We start from the raw sequence: 23,741 nt of genomic DNA, 5'->3' as shown, positions 1-23,741 counted from the left end.
AAAGGACAGGAATAACCTTGGGGAACCGAGGACGCAAGGACGCGAGGGGGAGACAAAGGAGAATCTCTTGTTGAGAGAGAAAGGTAGACCAGGAGAACCGGAAAATGTAGGACTGCTGCCCCACCCTTCATTCTCAACATCTCCACCCAGAAAGGAGGAGCAAACAGGGGCCCAAGAGCTGCGTCCGGTTGTTTCTTTAATTGAATGCAGACCCATTCATAGAAAACAGAAATGCAACCATAGCATGGCAACAGACATTAAATGGAGTTCTGAAAACGGATCCAGATCCACCTCCTCTCCCCAGCCCAAGGGAGAGCTGTAAAAACAAGTTGGGCAGAATAAGACACACTCCCATCCCCAAGGCAGAGGCCTGACCTGCCCTCCCCCAGTCTTGGCATCTGGAATGGACCGGGTAGGGGAAGGGGTTCGAAGGACAGAGCAGCCAGGGGGCCCAGAGCTGGGGCGGCTCAGTGTAAACTTCAAGGTTTCATACATGTATATGTGTGTGACTAACACAAAACTTGGCCAAAGACAGGACGGAAACACCGAAGCCAGCCCCAGGTCCTAGAGTGAGGCTGGACTGGGGACATTGAGAGGAAGATCATGTCCCTTCCTGAGCCCCCTTCTAAGATAGGCACTGGGGCTCCCGCGGCTATGAGGAGACAAGAGGAGCTAGGCGCCTTGTGTCCCACTCCTCTGCCCCTGGACATTCTTGGGCAGTGTCAATGGCACTGAAAGGCCCCCAGTGGGGGCTTGGCAGGACAGAGGGCCTGGAAAGAAAAAGAAGGAAAGGGGTGAACTGATCTTTCCCTCTGATCCTGGTGCCAACATCAGTCTGGGGGCTGACGAGATAGGCAGGTGACCTCTGAATTCAGTCCCTCAGCTCAAAGGCGACTCTCACACATAAGCTGACCCTTATTACTACAGAACCGGCTCCAAGCACAGGTCAAAGGGAGGAGGCAGCACTGCCTGAAGCCCCTCTTAGGCCATAGCACCAAAAGCGTGGCACCAGCTGGCCAGCCTCCAAAATCCTACAGCCCATTCATCCTGGCTGGAATGGGCAGTGATGGCAGTCAGGTATGGCCCCAAAGTGCTATGGGGCCCTGGTGCAGGACAGAGAATCAGGCCCAACCGGGCCCTTGACTGGAACTTGGGGAAAAGAAAGGGCTCGCAGTCATAGGCTCGTGGGGAGGGGAGGGACGGGCAGAACGCAAGGCATGAACTGGGCAGGGCAACACTTTCCTCCTTCCTCCTGCAGAGGAACAGACGGAGAGCCAACGGACAGGGCCCCTGAAAGGCCCTCAACACTGAGAAGCAGCAACAAGTGGCCAACATCTGGGGTCTTGCGGGAGGAGGCCTCCTTCTCAGCAGAGGGCAGCCGCCAGGCCCACCGCTGTGACTGTCCCGGGCCAAGCTTGGGCCTCGCTGTCCCGCCACCACCCACACTGGGCTGCAGGGCGGGGATGCACGCCCCCAGAGCTGCAGGAGCTCTGGGCAGGGAGGCAGAGGAGCTCAGGGCCCCCTGAGTAAAGCGAGGGGCCTGGCTCCCACTAGAAGACATAGATCTTGTCCCGCTGCACGGTGTCCAGGTCATCGTCCAGTGTCAGCAACACCTGGGGGGCAGACGCTGAGTCAAGCACAGGCAAGGGGGCGGCCTCGGCCTCTCCCCATGCTTGGGCAGAAGAGTCTCACGTACCAGGAACGACCCGAACATGGCAATGGAGGAGAGGAAGTGCCAGATGTCATGGTCGTCAAAGAAGTCCAGGAGGATGCAGTCTCGGTTGTGTTCCCGAGACTCTGCGGGGGTTTTCTGGGGAGGAACAGGGAGAGCCGCCTGCGGACGCTGCCCACCAAGGCTGGGGCCAGACCTGCTGCCGGCTCCCTCGGGCTGCCCTGCTCCCGGCGCCAGGCAGGAGAGCACCCTCCTCTGACTCGCCCTTGCCTCGTCTCCCACACCTAAGAACTGGCTGTTACACGTTTCTCCCCGAGGACGCTGGCTTCTGTCCTTCCCTTTCCTTTCACTTTTACCCTCAGATTCTTCTGCCCTTTATGTAAGAGAGCACAGGGCTGAGATCACCTGGAGACGCTAGAAGGCTTCAAAAGCCTCCTAACTTGGTTCCCTGCCTTGGACTCTGCCCCCTGCTCTAATCAGTGACTCCAGGATCACTTTTTCTCCAAAGTATTATTGGTTGGTCACACAGCTCTGCTCGAGGACAACAGAAGCTATGACCTGTGGGCCATGACCTAAGGCACTCGTGGTCCTCCATGCTCACCCATCACCCTATCCAGCAAACCCTGCCCGGACATTACTGTGTCTGGGGACTGTCTGTGCCCCACGCTGAGGCCACCGAGAAGACCAGAACTGCCTTGCCCTCAGGAGCTCAGTCTTTCACTCAGCTCCCAAATTGGTGCATTCATGGACTCCAAATCTGCCTCATCTAGTTCTGCCTCTGTAACATTACTCAGGTCACAGCATCTGTGGGCCACAGGGTGCTTTCTTATCACCCAGGGCCTATAAGGCCACGAGCACAGTCTGCCTCCTCCAGGAAGCTTTCCTGGATCTCCTCTGTCCTCTGCCCTCGTGTCCATTCCTCCTTCCTGTCTTGCCCATACCTTCGCCTCATATATCATATTGCAAAGAGCAGTCCAGGAATTGTTCATCTCTCTCTCTCTCGAACTAGATTTTAAGTACTTCAAAGGAAGAGACCGTGCTAGACTTAGTTCTGATCACAGAATTGAAGCCTGATTCATGGCGGGTGCCTGTGAGGCAAGAGGGAGAACCTGGCATTTCTGGCTTCAAACCCCAGATGTGCCACTCACTGGCTGTGTGACCTTGGGCAGGTCACTTGGCCTCTCTGAACCTCAGCTGCCTCATGAGTGAAATGGGGATACCTCCATGCTGGCGAACTGAAGGTTGGGAAGATTAAATGAGAAAGCAGCTGTCAAAGAGTCCAGCAGGTGCTCACAAATGGTGTTTGAAAAGAGAAGTGGCCATTTGTTGGCTCACAACGAGCCTGTGGGCGACTCCCCACCTTCTCGGCAGGATGACTACTCACCTGCCAGGTGCTGAGTCCCTGGAAGAAGAAGAAGAGGGCAAAGCCCCACACCACCGAGGTGCAGACAATGCAGAGGAGGGGGATGAGCTTGATCCGTTCCCCGCTGCGGAGCTGGGGGGCAGGGGGGTGGGGGGGAGAGCAGCCTGAGGGCCAGGCCCCGGCCCGGCCCGTTCGCCAGCCTGCCCTTGATGCCACTTCCCAGCGCACAGGATGGATCCTTTAGGAAGCCATCGCGGATTCACACCATCACCTGACACAGCTACACAGCTCAGTACGCCCCACACCAGCAGCCCGGCGTCCTCACCCCTGACGCTCACCCTGGCCAGGCCTCCGTACGTCCAGAGCCCTGCGCTGGCAGTGTGGACCGGCCTGGGGGCTCTCCTTGCGCTGGATGGCACCAGGGTCCCCGGGAAGCACCTGGCCCTTGGAGGCCCCAGCCTGTGCGGACACAGTGAGCCCCGCCCCCACCCCCTCTGCCCTGCGGGGGGGGGGGGGGGGGGGAGGGGAGGGCGAGGGGGGCGCAGAGGGAGGCTTTTTCCAACTACAGCCTGCGGTGCTACCGTTTTCATGCGCCCTTCTTAGAACACGGAAGGGGCTCAGTAAATGGGTCTTTGGACACAGCTGGAGTACCTGCAAGAGACCCGAGCCTCTCCCCACCCCAAACTGGCGAAGACAGGAACGAAAAATGCCCGATCCCTCTCAGTGCTACTCGGAGACGGGCTGCGCCCATCTCCCTCCTGCAAAAGCAGGGCGGCCGGCAGAGGAGGCCGAGCCATCCCCACTCACCTTCATGATAATGTAAAAGGCAAAGTAGAGGAGCAGGTTGCAGATGCCAATGGCCAACAAGTAGGAGGCGAAGTCATTGGGGCGCATGATGAGCCCATAGGCAGCTCTGGCAAGGGAGGAAGAGCCGGTGAAGCAGGGGAGGTCCAAGAGCGAGGAAAGGGCTCTCCCTCACTCCTACCCCACGTTTTATTATGATGTGAGGCTGGGTTCAGAGGCCCGCAGAAATTCTAGAACCCCACGTGCCGAAAGCGCTCTCCTCAGCCCCCGTTTCTCATGCCCAAAGTGTAGAATTTGTCCGTGGCCCCCAAGGCAGCCAGTGGCTGGCCACGTCCCCAGCCGTCCGCCCAGCCAGGCTACCACGGACAATGGCCAGACTCACAGTGACCAGTTGATAATGTTGCCCATAACCAGCAGCACCATGCGGTCCTGGAGGGAAGCAGAGACACGGGGACTGAGAGAGGAGAAGAGAGACAGGGAGAAAAGTGGAAGAAGGCCCAAGTCAGCCGGTCCCCCCCTCCCCCGGGCCCCCCCCACCTCCCGCCAGAGGGAAGAGAGTAGACGGAGGAGGAGGGCTGGGGGGCCGGGCCGGTACCACGTAGAGAGGCCCGCTGCACTGGCGGATGCAATCTGTGTAGAGCACGTGGAGGATGCGGCGGCAGATGCCCGAGTCTGCAAGAAGGGAAAGTGCTCGAGGGCCCGGGCTCCCCTCTTTCCCGGCCACCCTGGCCCGCGCCATGTGAGAGGACCCCGGGCCTTCAGAGGGCACAGCCACGCCAACCCTCACCAAATTCCTCACTCAGTGATTCTTCCAGGGCCGCCAGCAAGAGGGCAGAACCCAAAGTCGGCCGTGAATCCAGGTCCCTGAGGCCACCAACCCCTCATTCCACGGGGCCCAGCTGGCCCCCTCTCACGCGCTCCGTCCCGGGCAGGCCCTCACCCAGCTTCCAGCGGCCCATGTAATAGAGCTGTGTGCTGAGGAGCAGGGTGGCGATGATGTGAATGACCGAGAAGACAATCCAGAACGCTGTGTTCCCTTTGCCGAAGACCTGGGGGGGGGGGGGGGGGGGGCGGGGGCACGGCGGGCAGGGCTGAGGAGGCGCTGAGGAGGCCGCTCCCGCAGCCCACCCTTCTTCCCGGGGAGCAGCGCTCGCTGCCGGGCCGGATGCGGCTCTCCGAGGAGCCCAGGGAAGGCACCCCAGGGAAGCAGCAGGGATCTCTCCCGCGGGAGGCGGAGAGGGTGCGTGCGCGCGCACACGTGTGTACGTTCCCTACGGGACGAGCACAGCGGGTCAGGGCCTCACCACGCCCAGCACGGAGAAGAAGATGACGATGGCCAAGCAGGCATAGGCGCTGTAGGCACTGGCGTTGATGTCCGGGTGCCGCTTCTGGTAGAGCTTCAGCATGCACAGCCCGGCAATCATGTACATGAACGACGTGTCTGCGTTGGGGGACGTGAATGTGAGCTCAAACACACGCACTCAGCACGGACCTCCCAGCCCAGACAGTCGGGGCGGCAAAGAGAGCCCCTCCACCTCACCGGGGCCGCAGAGCGAGCTGGCGGTGGGCGGACTCCAGTCCCTTAACTGTCCCTGTGACACCACACTACCACCCCCCGGCTGCCACCCAGTCTGACTCCCCCTGACAACAAGGACAACTTAGTCTGAGCGCCCTGAGATCAGGGACCACATCTTAATTATGTTCATTTTCTCCGTGTTTATACACGCCTTTCCGTAGAAAACGATCAACGGATGAAGGAAATAGCACCCAGCTGCCTCTCTTCCGTAAGCGAGGATGTGTGTGCACACAGGCAGCCCAGCTCTGGAGTGCCTTGCAGAGCTGGGTCTGGGGGATCCCTGTGGGGGATGTGGGGATGCCAGAGGGCTTCAGCCAGGGAAGAGGGAGGCCCCACTCACCGAACTGGAAGTTGGTATAGTTGGGGCAGACGTGATAGCAGGCACTAAGCAGCCCCTCCATCATCAGGGCTGTGCCCATGGCATAGAACAGGCCAAAGTGTTTCGGGATCCCACATTCCTATTGGGGACAAGGAAGGGAAAGAGGAGGTGAGGTGGGAGGAGAGGTGGGAGGGAGGGAGGCAGGCAGGCAGGGACCCAGACAGGGAGAGCGTGAGAGAGGAATGGAGTGGGATGTGGGCAGGGCAGGGCAGGGCAGGGCTGGGCCGTGCCTGCTAGAAAGGGTCTGGAGCCGAGCCCTCAGTGGGCACATGCTCTCTCACCAGGGCATACAGGTCATTCCGCAGCAGGGCCCGGTTGTGGTTGATCTCCCGCTGCAGGATGATGAGTAGGAATAAGAGCCCCAGCAGGATGTACCCCAGGTTGCTCAGGATGTTGTTGAAGGCGCTGGAAGGGGCGACACAGGGTGCGTTGCTTTGGCCCCGTCTTCCGGCCTCCTCCCTACCTGGGACGTGCATTGGCAGAGCCCCTGCCCCCACCCTGGCTGGCTCAAGACCATCCCCACCTGAGGTTGCCCAGCGGGTGGGCACAGAGGAAGTTGTAGTAGCAGATGTCCTGATTCCCTGTGACATTCACCACCTGCAGCAGGGCATGGGAGCACAGAGGGGCCGCTAAAGCACCTGACTCAGCCCAGAGCCCAGGTGAGAGGGAGCCAGGCCTGAGCCCATGCCACACCACCCGGCCCCATTCGAAGGGACAGGGAAGTGCCACACAACCAGCATGTGTGTGCATCCGTAGACCAGGCCAGCCCTCTTTCGCACAGTCGCTGTCCCTCCTCAGCAGGTGGGGCTAAAAATCATGGGGCGTGACTGTGACACAATTTCTTGCCCCATAGTACAGAGAAAAGGGAAGGGAAACCGAGACTTACAAAGTCTCATGACTCTTGTTGCAGAAACCCTGCAACAAGCTGGGGAAGGTGCCGTCATTGAGATCATGCTGCCCCATTTTGCAGATGAAGAAACTGATGCTCTGGGAGCTTAAGGGACTTGCTCAAGATCACCCAGCTGGTGAGGCAGAGTTAGGATCTGGAACCTGAGTCCCGTGACCTGACTCGCTCCAGTGGCCCAGGCTGGGACGCTCTGCACTTCAGGCCACGTCCCAGACTGTGGCGAGGGCGAGCACGCGGCCCATGAGGGCATGCCGCCCGGGCCCAGGGAGTCAGCCCTGCCGCTCACCGTCTGGTAGGTGATCACCAGCTGCACGACGGGAAGCGCGTAGAAAACAGCGATGGTGGCGATGTTCCTGAGGAGTGAGACGAGGGGCGGCAGTGAGGAGGCAGGCCAGGCCCCTAGACACCGCCACACCGCCACACCACCCTGCCAATAACAGGAAGGCCTGGCCGTGCCACCCACTCACCAGAAGTAGATCTGGTACTTTTTCCGAAGGACGCGTTTATCCTTGCGTGCCAGGTCGGCCACATAGAGGTATTGCTGGGGAGAAGCTGGAGTGAGACCCGGGAGAAGTCCCCCGTGCCCAGGGGAGAGAGGGGGACAGGAGGAGCCCCCTTACACAGGCAGGAGTTCTGCCGGGCGGGGGCTCCAGGCCATCCTGTTGCTGCTGGCAGATCAGCCCGGAAGCGCTGGGTGTGGAGCCGGTTTCCCCTGAATCTATCCTGCCCCAGCTGAGTTCTTTCCCTTTGTTTCTCTCAGATGTCATCCCAGAGAGGGATGCCTGGGTGGCTCAGTCAGTTAAACGTCCAACTTTGGCTTAGGTCATGATCTCACAGTTTGTGGGTTCGAGCCCCTGTGCTGACAGCTCGGAGCCTGGAGCCTGCTTCGGATTCTGTGTCTCCCTTTCTCTCTGCCCCTCCCCTGCTCGCCCTCTATCTCTCAAAACAACAACAACAACAACAACAACAACAACAACAACAACACGTTAAGATGTCACCCCAGAGGGAGATGTGCTAGGGCCCGAACACAGAATCTCCTTTCCTTGGGAAACCCATGACCCAGGGCCAGCCCGCATAGCACCAGACCTTGGTGCGAATGACGTTCTTGTCTGAATCAATGTCGGTCAATGTGTCATAGTCGTCCTCCTCCACGGAGCTCATGGAGTCCAGGCGTGGCCGAGCGCCCACAGGGTCAAGGGAGCGATCTGGGGTGGGCAGGAGGGAAGAGTTACCCGGGAGGCACAGAACCCAAGGTCTGTCCCTACCCACCTGGGGCAATTGTCACAATTACTAGGCAATGGGAAGAGGCAGATTGTGGACTGAGAGCAGGCATGGAGGTGGGCTCAGGCCCTGGGAGGAGGGACAGGGTACTCCTAAGTCCTTGAGGGAAACAAGGGTGGGCCACCCTCAAACGGGCCACCAGACAGGTACTGCTCCACCCCTGCTCCCCTCACCGAACTAGGACTTCCAGGCCAGGACACTGAGCAGATCCTGGGTCCCGGACAGAAGCAGCAGGACTGAATTCGGCAGAAGTCATGCTGATTAGGTGCCCAGCCATGTGGGTTCTGAGAAGACACTGCCTTGGCCCCAGCTGGAAAAAGACCCAGTGGGTTCTGGGGTGCAGGCAAGGGTGACAGGCTGCCTCTAGGAAGAGCACTTGCTCCTTCATCCTGACCTTTTCTTGTGCCTTCAGAAGCTTCCTCCTGTGACCTTGCCTGACCAAAGCCCCCGGAGGCCAGGACATGACACCCCTGCCCGTGAGCCCTACCCCGGCAGGCCAGGGAGTGAGGTGCTGGCAAACATGAGAGCGAACCAGAACATCTGGCCTGGGGGTAGCTGGGGTGCCAGCCCACCAGCATCGAGGTCAGTGCCTGCTTATCTCAAAAGGCACAAAAGCGGGCAATTATTGGCATTAGATGGGGAAGTCATGCACAAAAGCGTCTCTCCGGCCCTGGAGCCTACCGGCCCCGGTCAAATGCCCCGGCAGGAGCTGATTGGCAGAGCAGCGCCCCCCCGCCCCCACATCTACCCATGGCAATGCACAGCTGCCGCATCTGGCCAAAGGGGAGGCGCCGCTTGAACCACTCGTGCCCTTCAAAGGAAAGGGAAAGTTACCAGGAAGTAGGGCCAAGGGAGAAAGAACGAGCAAGGAAAGGGGCAGGAAGACAGCAGCCCCTTCCCCCGTTCCAGCGCCCGGCAGAAGAGGCAACCGCCCTTCACCACGTCTCACGCAGCCAGCTCCGGCCCCACGCTTCGCGGCTCTGCCCGGCAGGGCTCACTCACCCTGGCAGCTGTAGGAGAGGTCTCCAGTGCCTGAGCTGTCGACCAGCCCGTCGGTGGATCCGGAACTGTTCTCTGCGGGGAACAGTGAGCAGTGAGGCAGGTGGGAGGAGATGGGGAGGCGGGGGTCGGAAGGGGCTGGCTGCCATTGTGCCACGTTGGAGGTGGAAGCCTAAGGAGGCCTGGCTGTGAGTGGGTGAGCACAGCTTTGGTGTGGACACGTACCAAAGGAACCGTAGTTATAACCTTCATATGGGGAGCTGCCGGGGAAGGCATCGGCCAGGACCCGGGGGTTACCTGCAAAGAGAGGTCAAGGGCCCTCTTAGCTCTGGAAACAGCCCGAAGCCAAAAGCCAAGAGAGAGAAGGAAGAATCCAGAGAAGAGAGACACAGAGAGGCCACGGTGGCAGCAGAGAGAACGCATCTATCCTGGCAAACACAACTCACTGCTACCACTAACAGCTGCCCCAGCTTCCCAGGTGTGTTCCAGTAGAAACACTCGCCATCATCCGTCCTCGCTAAGGACAGAGAAAGGTCTAGGAATTGATGCTTCTACATTAGCAGCTAGGACAGCGAGCCTCGGCCTGCCCAGGGCCCACCCAGACACCCCTGCGTGTCCCTTCCCTCCCCCGCTCTGGATTTCAGCTCCTCTGCCCACGGCACCTGGCGCTTACCAAGGAGAGAAGCTGAGAGAGAAGGTCCCAAACAGGAGGGAGGACAGACAGAGAGGGCGAAATGGAAGAAAAGGAGAGAGAATGAAAGGTTAGTAACCCCCCAGACCGTGAGCTACATCATCTGAGGCAGACAGCATAGCTAGGCCCAGAGGAAGAACCAAGGGGCAGCCATGAAGACAGCCATGTTAGGGTCACGGGTAGGGCACAATAGCCCAGCCCCATTTCCATCTGCAGAGTGTTCTTTCTCAGTCTGGACATCCAGAAGCCCCCAGCCAGCCCTTCCTCCTCCAGCCCCCAAAGGGAACCGTCCACCAAAACACAAAGCAAACTCGGCCCTCCCTGCCCAGGCCCTCTGGAGGTACCGCTTTCTGGGCAGGCTCGGTCCATGGCCACCAGAAGCGTCTTCTTCCTCTGCCTGTAGGGACAGAATCCAGAGGCAAACCAGAGGGATGGGGCGAGGATCCCTCCTTTGCTGAGCTGGCCTGCCTTCCACCCTCTCCACCCCATAACCCTGTCCTCCATCTGTGATCTGAAGGTTCCTCCCAGGCTGGGAAACAATGTGGGGTTTCCCTGCTTGGGAAGAAGATTGAGGGGAGGGGTTGGTTTCCAGAGCAGAGGCCTCGTGAACCACAGACCCTCAAAGGGGCCTGCCTTCCTATGCCCCGCAATGGCGTGGGGCACTATCCTGGGTTGGCTCACATCCTGCTCAACCCACCCCAGAACAGGGGGGCACCCAGCAGCCCGCTTTACCTCCAGTTCTCCCAGCAGGCCAGGAGGATGGTCAGCAGGTAGAAGGAGAGAAATATGCCCAAGCAAAAGAGCATACCACCAACATAGGCCTCGGCTGTGGGGAGGGAGGCAGGAGGGTGAGCACACCGAAGCCTTCCAACGCTGCCCGCCATGGCACACAAGGGCCCGGCCCAAGCTCTCCCTGCATCTCCCCTCAAATGTAGCGACCCAGAGGGGTGAGCAGTAGGCAGCTTCCCAAATATGCCAAACTCTGACACGATTCCTGCCTTTGCTCATGTTGCTCTTCCTCAAGAACTCTACCCTGTCTTCAAACAGTTTCCTTCCAAATACAGCTCGAGGACTATGTCCTCTGGGAAGGCTTCTCTGCCCTGTGTTCCCTGTGACCTGTCCTTTGCCCATCACAGGCCATCGGCACCCTGCACAGCAACAGATTCCTGTCCTCCAAACAGGAGCTCCCTGAGGACTGTAGCCAGAACGCAGCACCGGGCACATAGAAGGTGCTAGATAAATATTTGCTGGATAAAGAATCTGTAAAGAAGAGACAGTTTCTTTCCCCTCCCATCACAATCCCTTATTTTTATCTTATACTTATTTTATCTTATATGTATACTTACAAACATCTATATTTTTATCTCATACTTATATTTTATCTTATATCTTTATACTTAGATATAGCCCAGTTTACAAAGGGCTCCATTCGATCACTCAGTAAATACTTAGTGAGTCTGACTAAGGGGCTTGGTACTTTCCTGCTAATTCTGTGCTAAACCTCACCAACTTGGTGAGACTACAGGACAGATCTTATTACCTATTAGAGAGACAGAGAGACTGAGGCTCAGTGAGATTACAGGGCTCATAAGGGGCGGAGAGAGAACCAGAACTCAGTACTTCAAAAGTCAGCCACAGACTCTCAGTAGCACATCACACCAGGACCCACCTCCTGACCTTCCCCTTGTGAAGACCGCCAAGAATTCTCCTTCCTCCTACCCCATCAGTCCGCTGAGTAGGTGCGCATCACCCTTCCCATTCAGAGAACACTTCCTCCCCCAGGTCTGAGAGGAAGAGCCACTCAGCCACCCACACTCACACGTGACTGCTCGAGATACCACCACTGACAGGGTTTTTTGGCGGTGACCTTGATCAACCGGTTCATCTGGAAGCAAAATGTCAAACAAGTGGCTGCGTGGAGCTCGGTTAAAGTTTGTGGGCCCAAACCCCACATCTCATCAGCTCCACCAACCAGCCACAGAGGTTCTTCTACCTCCCAGGGAGTGACCCTGCCCTCCCCACCCTGAGCCAGGCCCAGGACACAAAAGGTACCTTCTACAAAGGGGTAGAAAGGCAAGGAACCCCCACAGGCCTGGTCTTCAGTCTTCACCACGACCACCACGTAAAAGCTATTGCTGGGGAAGTCTTTGCGCTGCAGGATGATGATGACGATGTGATCATGATGTTTTATCATCATCATCATCAAAATAATCAGTCATCAAAATCAATACATATGTGTGTATATACACAAATATTTTTACTTGGCCCTCACAAAGACCCCTATGAGGTTAGGACTATCATCATCCCTGCTGAACAGGGATCACACTGCCTGTACGTGGTAGAGCCGAGGTTATCTGGCTTCAGAGCCCAAAACCATGACCCTCCACTATAGCCAGGTGAGCAAATACGTGTATGACCCACCATCATGGAACCCGCGGGTGCCCTTTTGCGGTCTGGGCATCAGCCGGAGAAAAGGTGGAGGCGTCCCGCTGCCTCCTACAGTTGCAAGGCTGGATGTTGTGAGGTAAACACATGTCTTCACTCTCCCTTCACCCAGCATAGGTTTTTAGCCTTTGCCAAGGGCAACACTCAGCATCAGCCAGGAGGACTCTTTTTCCTCTCTTAGCTATCATTACAGTGAATGAAGCAGATAGGACAGCCAGAAAGGATACTCTGCTCTTTCCTGCCCCCAAAGGTGATCATGATTATGAATCAACATTCACACATATGAGAGGGCCCCAAACCTCAGGGACTGGCAGGCCAAGACTAGGGTAGAAATGGGACAGGGATGAAGGAGCAAGGGTTTGGTAAGCTCATCACCTGGCCAATCTTCCACAGGGCCCATCCATTTCCTACCTGCACAGTGATGGCTGCCTTCTTGGTCATAGTCTGGTACATGCCGATGAAAGCTACATTGTTGTCCAGGTCGTAGACAGGGCACTACGTGGGGAGGGAGGGAGAGGCAAATGGGCAGGGACCTGGGCCCCGGGCCCCCTCTTTATCAGCTCTGCTACCTGCTGGCAGAGAGTAAAAGGGCAGACAGCTTACCAGGACATCCTGGATGGAGATGACTGAACAGGGGAAGGCCTTGTTGGAGGTCACCTTGACAATCACCGAGTCCACTCCCTCTGGGAACTCATACTTGAAGTACTGAGGGCATAGGAAGGGCAGGGAGAGCCCCATCTCATGAGGATGCTCTCTCTGCCCCTCTAGAAGGGAGCAGTGTGAATCTTCTCAGAGTTGGGCGGTAAAGGCTCTCTGGGGAGAAAGGCCCTGCCCACAAGCAGCCCTATATTCTTACATCACTCCCCTCAACCTCAGCTGGGCACTCGGGATAGCACCCCAAGAGGCAAGTAGGAAACGTGGCAGCCAGATCCCATGCCTCTGCACTTCCCGGCTGCCTGTCCCTTACCGCCTGAGGGCCAGAGCTCCTGTTTCCAGACAGTGCCGCCACGGTGTGTACAGCCAACAGGAGACTCTCGGCAGAGCCTGACGACCGCTCCCCCTCCCACGTGCCCAAGTCTCCTCCTGAGGGCTGGTCGACAGGGAGATCTTACCTGGGGCTGGGCTGCTGTGGTATTGAAGCTGAACTGCTCCCCGGTCCTGGAGGGAGAAGAATCCCCCCCACCCCCCTGCCACGGTCACTCCCAGAGCTCGGGAAGGAGGCCAGTCCCGCGGTGCCCTTGCATCTCCCCTGCAGACCTGAGCACGAAGTCGTCCATTCGGCTGACCCGGAGCTGGTATGTGGTGTTGACTGGTGACAGGGTGGAGACATCCACGTAGAAGAACTGGACCTCGGACTCATTCTTGGTGGGGGGCTGACACAACGTCCGCTCCACCTTTTGGTAGAGGTACTTGCGCTGATACCTACAGCCCAAAGCAGAAAGTCAGGATGCTATTACTGCCCCAGCCAGCAAACCTCTCCAAGGGAGCAAGGCCCCAGTTCCTCCACTCTGGTTTCCAACTTCTCCCTACTCCTACCCCAACCAGGCTGGCAAGCTCCAGGCTGGCTGGCTTGGCCGCTGACCAGCCCCTGGTTGGGAATGGGGAGGAGAAACAGAGGGACTCCTGGGTGGTCTGAGGCCCTGGACAAGGCCCTGGGTGAGGCTTTGGGCCTGGCCTGGCCAAGGCCTACCCCCCTCCCTGATCCCCGGGTCCTACTCACAGCCCTCGCAGGATTAGGGGCACCTGGAAGGACACCACAGCCTCCTTCTGGCGGACCACAAACAGCAAAGGAGCCCCCTTCTGCTTGTTCAGGACATTCACAGACACACGCACGCCTTCCGTCTGCAGAATGACATGGAAACGCCCCTCAGTCAAGCCAGTGATGTCTCCACCTCTGCTACCCGGGACACATGGCTCCAGAGACCGTGAGCCCTGCCCTACGTCATGCCAACTGCTTTGCTCTCTCCCTATCCTGGTCAGGCTGGGGAGCTACAGCTATGCCCTTTCTTCTCCCAGAGCAGCCCCAGGCTCTAGGGGGGATTATCACTGAGTTAGAGGACAGGGTCTTAGAAGAGGCCTGGTCCTGGATGGCAGGGATGTGCAGGGACAACAGGAATCACGAAACTTCAGGGCCTCACTTCCCAACAGGAAACTCAATGGAGACCTCGGGCACCCCCAGGATACCCCATACCTATCCATGTTCGTGGGATACACATGCCTGCACACACGTGTGCATGCACACACAGGGACACAGGAGAGCAAGAAGTGCTCCTCAATTTTCTTCTGTGTGAGCCAGGAAGCTCCCATTCAACAACTAATCTGGAGGCCAGAGCCAGTGGGGAGGTGGGGAAACAGACTGTTGAAAAGCTAAGAGAGCCAAGCTCTATCCCTAGCTCTGACCAAGGGCTAGAGCGGTGGAGAAGTCACTTCACACCTCCGAGACTCAGTTTCCCCCTCTGTAAAACGGAGACATTCTTGCTCTTGGCACATGGAGGAAAGTACCTAGAACAGTGGGAGCTTAAAGAAAAATAATAAAACTAAATAAATCCTGGCAATGCTTGTCCCTGGGCTGCTGAGACCCAAGCCCTAGGGCAGCATTTCCCAGAGGGGTAGAGATCACAACTCTCAGGATGACCCCAGAAAGAAAGGACTCTAAGCAGGAGGAGATCAAACTTCAGAGAAACAGGCACTGAAGGCAGATCCTGGCCTGCCACAGAAAGCAAATCCCTCCCTATTCTGAGAAATAGCCAGACTCCCACTCTCAGTTCTACTGCTTCTTAGTAAACCCAATCATGGGAGAGAGCTGGACAGGAGACCATAGAGCCAGGCTGCAAGAATTCTCCAAATCTCAGCTCTGCTACCGGGGTCTAGACTTCCCAGATCTAGCTATGACCATATTTAACTCATAGCTGGGAAAAAAAATGAAACAGAAAGTCAGAGTGAGGTAGATTCCCTACTGGAGACAAACTCCCTCTCTCCTCCCATCCAACTTGGAGTTGACCTTATCTCCACCACCTTCAATTTACAAGGCCATCTGGCTTTCTAAGGCAGAAAGAGGGCTGAGAGGGTCCCAGCTTTACAGCAGCCTGAGAAGTCCCACATTTGTCTTCCTGGGGAATCTCAGCTATAACTTGCCTGAGCAGAGCCTTTCAGAAGGCCTGTCTCATCTCCTTAGGGTTTCCTGGGCCAAGCCCAGTAGTTAGCCTGCTTCCCCCTGCACCCAGCCCAGCCCTGAATGGGCTGTCCCATTCTGGGTGTTGGGTAAGGTACAGGCCAGTACTGCTCAGACCACAGCTGGTGGAAAGGGGGGGGTGGGGAGTCAACGAGAAGATGGGAAGGAGACAACTTTAGAAACTGTCCAGTGGGAGCTTCAGAGAGACTGGTGGCAAAGCAAGGAGGACTGGTCCAGAGAGTCCAGTGCCTTTCTGGGAAAAGGAAACCCAGTGGGGCGGCACGTTCATGGGCCTCCTTAAAGAGCATGGACTGACTCTCAGAGCCCTGGTCTGCTCAACCACTCACCACCAGCCCCCAGCCCAGCCCGGCCCTCACCCGGTTTCGGGTCACAGTGTGGTTGAAGGTATAGATGTTGACCAGCTCGCTGTTGACCTCGTCCACGTAGGTGCGCTCAAACTCGGCATCTTTCTGCGAGACGTTCTTGGGCCCCAGAACCCACAGATGGCTCTCGACGGAGGCCACCAAGAACGCCAAGAAGGGCAAGCCCAGAACGAACATGGCCCCGGCAAGGCGGCGGTGGCGGCGGCAGCGGTGGTGGCGGGGGTGGCGACAGGCGACAGGACACCTCCGGGACGGGTTGCGGCTCCGGCCGCAGCTTCCAGCATCGCACCAGGACCAGAACTTTAACCCCGGCCTGAGATTAGGAAACGTCCCCTCCCCAGAGCCGCAGAGACGCTCCCAGGGGGCCCGACAGGGAGGGGCGGCGGGAGAGGGGGTGGGGGGAGTGGGGTACGGGTCAGCTCGCGAGGGACTGAGCGCGGCCCGGAGACCTTGCGGCGGCCAGCCAGGGCCGCGAGAGCCAGGGGGCGGCTGGTTGCTGGGAGCTTGGAGACGCCGGGAAAGGGGAGGGAGGAAGGGAGGGAATCCGGCGGCGGGGGCAGCCGGGAAGGGAGGAGTGTCTGAGGGTGAGGAGCGTGACAGGCGGCAGGGACCGGACGCCGGGAGGCGCGGCGAGTTTTCTGGGGCGCGGGCCCTTTAAGGGCGGGCGGCCGTGGCGGCCCCGGTGCTCGCAACTCGGGAGAGTGTGCGGCGCCGCGAGGCGGTAAACAGCAGGGTAGCCGGCCCGCTTGCTGACGTCAGGGGAAACTGACACAGATTTAAAGGGCCGAGTCCCGGATTGGGCCTTAAAGGCGCCGCAGCTCTCCAGCTGGAAGGCGCCACCAACTCCTCCTCTTTCGTAATCCTGCCCGTCTGTGAAAGATCACTTTGGTTGGAATGTACGGATGTTTCCGTGAAGGATCTCCGAGTGTTGGATTCTTGTTGACAAAGTCTTCTTTGTGCTCAAACCTAAGGATCCACCTCCACCCTCACTGCCTTTACTACCAACATGCTCCATCCCTGGGCCATTTTTTTCTTCTGGGGAATTAAGAAAGGAAGACCTCAAAGAATTAGGAAACCAGACGGGCGCCTTCCCGGTGAGGGACGGCTGAGGCAGAACTACAGAAGTACCCGTGTGTACTCTCACCTTGCATTGCAGCGTCTGGGAAGCTTGCAGGGCTGTTTCTCCTCTTCTCTGCAGAGGCGGCTAAAAAGCTAATTGAAAGATAGTGACTTTCAGTATAAACTGATGAAAACTTCTCTACAAAATATTTTGGCACTGCGTTTCAAGTTTAAAGAGCTTTATACTCTTTGACAGAGTAATTCCACTTCTGGGACTCTATCCTAAGGAAATAAAAAAATGCAGATTAAAAATTTGTAGGCAGTAATGCTTATCATTGTGATACTTGTAATATCAAGCATAAAGGAGACAGCCTAAATGTCCATAAGGAGGGGGTGGTTAGAGAAAGGTACTATTATCATAAAGCCATCTAAAATGATGCTTAAGACTTTAAGGAACATGTAGGCAGAGAATTCACAATATGACACTATATCAACAGTCTGGTTTCCAAATGCGTTAGACATGCATAGAAAAGCACTGAAAAATCTTTTGAATTACAGATGTTTTTAAAAATAGCATATACCATTTTCCTCTAATTCCAAAAGTACAGAAAAGTACCAAAAAGAAAAGAAAAATCACTGGGCTGTGGTTTCAAAATGTTTTTCTACCTTTTAAAAATTGATATATTTTCTATGATGTACATAAATTCCTTTTATAAGACAGATATGTTTAAAGGAAAAGAAATGTAGCATGGCTGCCTCTGAAATTATCAGATTTCCGCCATGAAGCTGGCTGGGCCAGTGGCTTGTGAGAATTCTCTTGCTCAAGAGATTCCAACAACCTCAGCTCCTGCCTCTGCCTTACTCTCTGGGCTTTGTTCCAATAGGGACTATTTTATCTCATGACCAATTATAGATAGTTCTTCATTCTTGCAATAAATATTTAATGAGCACTTCCTATGTGCAGGCACTACTCTATTTATACTAGGTAAATGGTTTGTGAGAGAATCAGACCTGGCCCCTGCACAAGCATTCATATATGAGGAAGAAGAAGAAAGGAGCAAAGCCGCAGGGGGTGGAGAACCCTAAGAAGTCAGACCAGGGGGAACCTTAGCAGTCTCGTGGACCAACCGCTCATTTTACAGTTAGGTAGAGTGAAATCCAGAAAAGGGCAGCTCATGAGTGTTTACTTAACTCCACATGGCTTGACCACCCGAATGGGAAGATCCTCGGGATAACAAGAAGAATTTCCATTATAAGCCTGTGCAGTCAGCAGCCCAGTTTGGACAGTCGATACAGGATATCCATGTTCCAAGTGAACTTCACTTTCTCTCTCATGGTGACCCCCTCTTTATCTTGCCAGTCAGTCTGGAACTCTAAGAAATTCTCCCACTCTGAGCTTGAGCTCCCCACTTAGCCTGATGTAATCTAGCATCTCAGGAACTTTCCTTGGTGCCTTGAGAACCACAAGTTTACGATGATAGAGTCCCAGCTACAGGGCTAGTTGGTTCTGTGGCTGCATTGAATAAGCCCCAACTGGGGGCATTCCAACTCTGCCTCGTAGACTCTGGGGTAAAATGTGATCCTAGGACTGTTTATAATGCATATCCGGACACTACCTACAGTTATTGAATTGCACTCTCTGGAGGTGCAGGCCAGGAATCTGGATTTTTTTAAGTTTATTTTTGAGGGAGACAGAGACAGAATGTGAGCAGGGGAAGGGCAGACACAGAAGGAGACACAGAATCCAAAGCAGGCTCCAGGCTCTGAGCTGTCATCAACACAGAGCCTGATGGGGGGCTCAAAACCATGAACTGTGAGATCATGACCTGAAGTCGGACACTTAACCGACTGAGCCACCCAGGCACTCCAGGAATCTGCATTTTAACAAGCACTCCAGAAGCTTGATAGGCACAATAAATTTTGAGAACCACTGTTCTGGGGCCAGACACCTAGGACTACTGGTATTTCTGTTTGCTCCCTCTCTCCTAGCAGTATCTTAGGAGAAATCTATTCAAATAAACCCAGAAGGGACCCTTCCCTCTTGCAAGGTCTCATGGATTTAACCTTTGAATCCTCAGTATCCGGAATGTTCAAACAGGGTAGGAGGGCAGCAGCCCCAGACTTTCTCAGGTCTGCAGAACTTTCCTCAGTCCTACCCCCCAGGGAGGGAACAACACAACCCAGTTATGAATAGGTCCTTTCTGAGGTCTGGCAGCCCTGAGAGGAGAGAGGGCCTTTTTGTTGGCTACAGCAGTTAGTGTAAAAGAAGGGCCGCGCTGGGTCTCAAAGCCAGACTTGTGAGAGCCAAGCAAATGTCAAGGTCTCAGGGCAGCCCCCTTGGCCTTCTGCACGGGGCCAGCTACTGCACTGTCTGCCATGTTATATAAAAAGCCCAACCCCAGCCCTGGCAATGAGAGCAGGGTGGGGTCACAAGGCTCAGATGGCTTCTTTCTATTTCCCTGTGGGCCATCCTTCCGAGCCTGAGTGCAGAAAAGGCCTGTGGAATAGGACCATTAACCAGCTGACAAGGCTCCCAGATTTCCATAGGTCCAGTTCCATTTTAAGTGACAGGATTTTTGAGGTTTGGAACAAGAGGACAGGAAGGAAGCTTCAGCTGGTCAGGTGTATTGTTAAAATGCCCTTAAGATGGCACCAAGAGCAGGCACATTAGAAGCACATTAGACGGATTAGGTGAATCGAATCAAATACTTTAGGAACCTGGTGTTGGGGAGGGGTGGGTAGAGGGTGGCTGTGCCTGTGGGTGGGTGGCAGAATCAAGCCAGACTTCAGAACTAAGTAACTTTAACCCAGAAAAAAAAAAAAAGGCTACAAAGCCAAGCCCTCTGAAGGAAATGGACTTGAAGTTCCCTGTTTTCATCATGACCATAAAAGGGTCTCAGTGTATCTGTGCGGAGCTCGAATAGACTTGTCCAGGACATACGTAGCCCCAGCAGCAAGAGCAATGTACAGCACTCCTTTCTTGCAAGTTCTCTCCTTTCTCAGGGCTGCCCTTGTGTCTGGTTATCCCTCCAAGGACTGTGAAAACGAGATGCATTGAAGATTAGGAGTTGGAGTATTTACTCTGTCATTCTGGGGCTAAGGTCCCAGAGCCGTCACATGGCTTCTTGGTACTATGGAAAAAGCAAGGAATTTGAGGTCAGCAAGTTCTGTTTAAGCCCCTGCATTATGCATCTTAGGCAATGAGGAGTCGTGTCTTAGCTCTATTTATCTCCTAAATGCAGCACAGCAGAGCTGGACTGTATTCATCATCTTGAACTACTGTCTAAAGAGTAGAAGGGGAGTCGAGGGAGAGTGATTTTGACTGAGTGGGCAAACTTTCTGCCATAGATAGATCAGCCACTTTCCATTTCCTGGGCTTTCACCATTCCGCCTGGGAAATGTGAACAATAATACACGCAGGCCTTGCTTCTTGTTCCCTGTGGCCATGTGATAGAATCCACATTGGAGCTTTCCAGGAAATGAAGCTGGTCTTCAGTCAGGCTGCTGAAAACAAGAAGATAAAAAATTGATTAATTCAAATCTGTCTCCAAAGATCACTGATAAAAACGAGCCAGCTATCCTCCTACCTGAAGCGAGCTTGGGTCTCCAGCTACGAAATCAGAAGATGCAACTCAAGAACCTTTCCTCCTCTCTGGCTGTTATCTAATGATAACATGTGCAGCTACTCAGTCCTTATTCCATGTTGCTCTCAATAATAGAAAGGGTCCCCTCGCTTTACACTCTGGCTCACATACAGGCCAGCGCCCACAGCTTCTTGTGTTACCTCATGGGCCTCAGAGCCTTCACAAAGGCAGTTCTCTCATTCACAATACCTTTGTTCCCCTGAACCAGTCTAGCTTTTTCTTCTAGCTTCACTTTTCCTATAAAAACTACCTTAATAATTCCATTTGGTTTCAATGAAATAATTCTAGAAAACGTTTCAAAAACTTTTCTAATAAGTATGTGTGGCATCTTTTTTTTTTTTTTTCCAAGTTTATTTACTTATTTTGAGAGAGGGAGCATCAGCAGGAGAGGGGAAGACAGAGGGAGAAAGGATCCCAAGCAGGCTCCACGCGGTCAGCGCAGAGCCTGACACAGGGCTCAAACCCACAAACCAGGAGATCATGACCTGAGCCAAAACCAAGAGGCAGATGCCCAACCCAGGTGCCCTGGTTTTTGTTAAGTGAATTTTGTTTGCCCTTATTTATCCCGAGCAAGAATAACATGCATTGTTTCTCACAAGCAGCAGCATGGTACCATTGAAAGAACAGGAAATGAGGTCAAAAGATTTGTATTCCAATTTCAATATTCACAGTTACCACCTAGATGACTATGAACAAATCACTCAATCTCCTATTCATTCATTCTTTCATTTATTCAATGCCCAGTTTGTACTAGTCACTAAGCTAGGTGCTGGGAACACGGATACTTTTCATAATCTAACAGTGTAGGCAATGAGGTAAGCATTTAATACAGAGTAAGTGCAATGATAAAAGATTTACACAAGGTATTATGGGAACTCAGAGAGATCTAGTACAATACAAACCAGAGCTGGCAATCAGGGAAATCAGAAAACAACCCAGGAGGTGTCCCTGAGGGGGTTCTTAAAAGATGAGTAGGAGCTAGCCCAGCAAAGGAATAGGAACAAATTCCAGACAAGGAGTCTCAACTTGAAGCAAAGTCATAGACTCAAAGTTCAATGCTATTGGCATGAAGGTTCAAAGTAAGGGGTGGGAGGATATGGACTGAAGAGGGTCAGGTCATGGGTAGCATTGGATACTAGATTTCATGGCTTGGACGATCAGCAGTTACTGACGAACATGCTGCAGTACTGATGTGTCACGAAGGTCAAAGCTTGATCAGAATGTAAAATGTTTTTTGAGATCATAAAATAGCACAAAATCAGGCCAGAGTGGAAGACAGACTGTATGTTTATCAAAACATTGAGGATCTTTGCTTCATGGCAGTGTAAAAATATGCAGCTAAGATTTCACCCCTGCTGTGGCGGGAGAAAAGTAGACGGACTCTTCTTGCTGGTTTTGGCCAGTGTTTCCCCAAGTGCCTGCTGGTAAAGGAACCTTCCCTTCTACTCACTGCCGTCTCCTCCACTTGTCCTGGGCCACTGAAGAGGTTCACACAGAAGCCTCAGGACCTAGGCTGCCTTTACTGCTGCTCTGTGATCTAAGGGGAACCAGTGAGCAGCTGATAAAGGCAAAGACGGGTGGGGGCGGGGAGGACGGTGAAAGAGAGGAACTTGGTGTGATTAGATATGGGAGCAAAGGCAACTAGAAAAAAGTATCTCCGTTAGTACTCCATATTCTCTTCTCTTACAGGGGTAAACCATTTTAATCCAAGAGCATCACCGTGATTAAGAGTGATCAAAGAAATGATACAGAAACCATAGCAGCTTTGTACTGGCTATCAATTTGCCGTAATTACTGCTGGTGTGGTCTGTGGCCAGTCATCAGGTTAGGCCCTGATGAGCTGGTGGCATAACTGACCTTTGTTCTAGCCTCATAGCTATAAAGAGGTCGTCCTTGGATCAGGCTTCTTTAGCCTGGGGAGGCAAAGGTGCTACATGAGAGTTGTGTCTACACTCCAGGCTCCTGTCGTGAATTCTGTGGTCACATCGTGTCCTAGTGAGATTCATGCCACTCATCTGGTTCAGCTGAGGTGTGCAGCATACAACCAGACCAACCCACTTGCAGAAACAAACATTCCAGACTCCTGGGTGAGCGTGGACTGTAAAGGAGGCAGTCGTGCTTCTGGCAGGTCTGGTATGAATGAACCCTCGTTCAATGTTTTCACCTACAACTGTGGTCCCCACCCCCACTCCTCAGCGTATGGAAGCTAGTAACTTCCTCTTTTAGTTACCCTCTGCCATTTGTACTTTCCTGTTTCCTTTAGATCTTAAATTTCATTTACCTGAGTGTCTTCCTATCAGTCTGAACTTACATGTCTTAATAAGCCAGGCAATCTTCAAATCCCTTCATGTGTACTACCAAAAACTCTTGCTCTATAAACACTATTTCATTCTGCTGGTTTTAAGGTGGAAACCAAGATGGCCAGGTAATGCACTTTAGTTTTAATGTTTATTCATTTATTTTTCAGAGTGTGTGTGACTGGGGCGGGGGAAGGAAAGAGACACAAAATCCAAAGCAGGCTCTACGCTCTGAGCTGTCAGCACAGAGCCCGACGTGGGGCTCAAACCCACAAACCACGAGATCACGACCTGAGCCCAAGTTGGACGCTTAACCAACTGAGCTACCCAGGTGCCCTGGTAATTAACTTTAAATAAATTCTAGTAATTGTGTGACCATGTGGAAGATGGAACTGAAGAGGATTATACTGGCTGCAGGAAAGACTGAAGGAAGCTGCTGTCACTTAATTGCCAGGCCCTTCAACTGGAAGGCAACTAGGGATGTATCTGTCATGAACCCAGTGAATCAGAATCTATAGCTCAAAAGATACCCCAGACTGAATGAGTAATGGCAAAGGCAAGGACTCTGAAATCACATAAAGCTGGATTCAAATCCCAGCTCAACCAATGAAATTACAGGACTCCTCAAATGGATATCATACATACCTCCCTGGGCCTCTCCATCAACAATAAAATGGGTTGGATACACCCTACGTATTAGATGTAGGATATAAATATTATCCTGAGGACCTTCTCCCTAGATGGCACAGGAGCTCAGAATAGTCCAATTAACCTGAAGCACTCAAGTTCATGCTGGGGGCGGTAGCGGAGAGATATTCTAAAGTGTAAACAAGAAAACTGAGGATTATTAGTATGAGGAATAGAGAGACAGTGGAAATTAGAAGTTTAATGTGAATAAATTCTAAAGATTGAAATTAGGAGAAATGACCAAAAGGTCAGTGTAACGGTTTAAGAATCAATTCTTTAACTGCCAGATACTCATAACCAATCGGAGACACTTCCTTTGACAATTTTCCCATGTATCTACTTAGAATTCCTCCTATCTGCTCAGCCCACCCTACCCTCCCAC

General features: G+C 54.0%; 1 protein-coding gene across 2 annotated transcripts; it reads right to left on the bottom strand.

Annotated features, from left to right (window-relative positions):
• Nucleotides 1-178: 178 nt before the first annotated feature.
• Nucleotides 179-16,402, bottom strand: SIDT2 (SID1 transmembrane family member 2). Of its 2 annotated transcripts, XM_042905198.1 has the most exons (27): nt 15,667-16,402; nt 13,838-13,959; nt 13,375-13,539; nt 13,230-13,275; nt 12,721-12,822; nt 12,529-12,612; nt 11,725-11,824; nt 11,492-11,557; nt 10,405-10,498; nt 10,017-10,069; nt 9,655-9,666; nt 9,207-9,278; nt 8,985-9,056; nt 7,788-7,906; nt 7,169-7,242; nt 6,988-7,054; nt 6,318-6,391; nt 6,076-6,199; nt 5,756-5,873; nt 5,144-5,280; nt 4,780-4,888; nt 4,435-4,511; nt 4,222-4,268; nt 3,843-3,948; nt 3,057-3,167; nt 1,697-1,810; nt 179-1,613 (listed from the first exon to the last, which is right to left on the bottom strand). In XM_042905198.1, the coding sequence occupies exons 1-27, from the start codon at nt 15,847-15,849 to the stop codon at nt 1,551-1,553; spliced, it is 2,511 nt and encodes an 836-aa protein (XP_042761132.1). In that variant the 5' UTR covers nt 15,850-16,402; the 3' UTR covers nt 179-1,550. The 2 variants fall into 2 exon arrangements, with proteins under 2 accessions (XP_042761132.1, XP_042761133.1); XM_042905199.1 differs by lacking the exon at nt 9,655-9,666.
• Nucleotides 16,403-23,741: the final 7,339 nt, after the last annotated feature.

This window comes from Panthera leo, chromosome D1 (assembly GCF_018350215.1).
Source record: "Panthera leo isolate Ple1 chromosome D1, P.leo_Ple1_pat1.1, whole genome shotgun sequence".
Taxonomy (NCBI): domain Eukaryota; kingdom Metazoa; phylum Chordata; class Mammalia; order Carnivora; family Felidae; genus Panthera; species Panthera leo.
The sequence above is the reverse complement of the archived record's forward strand: the minus strand, read 5'-3'. Positions and strand labels throughout refer to the sequence as shown.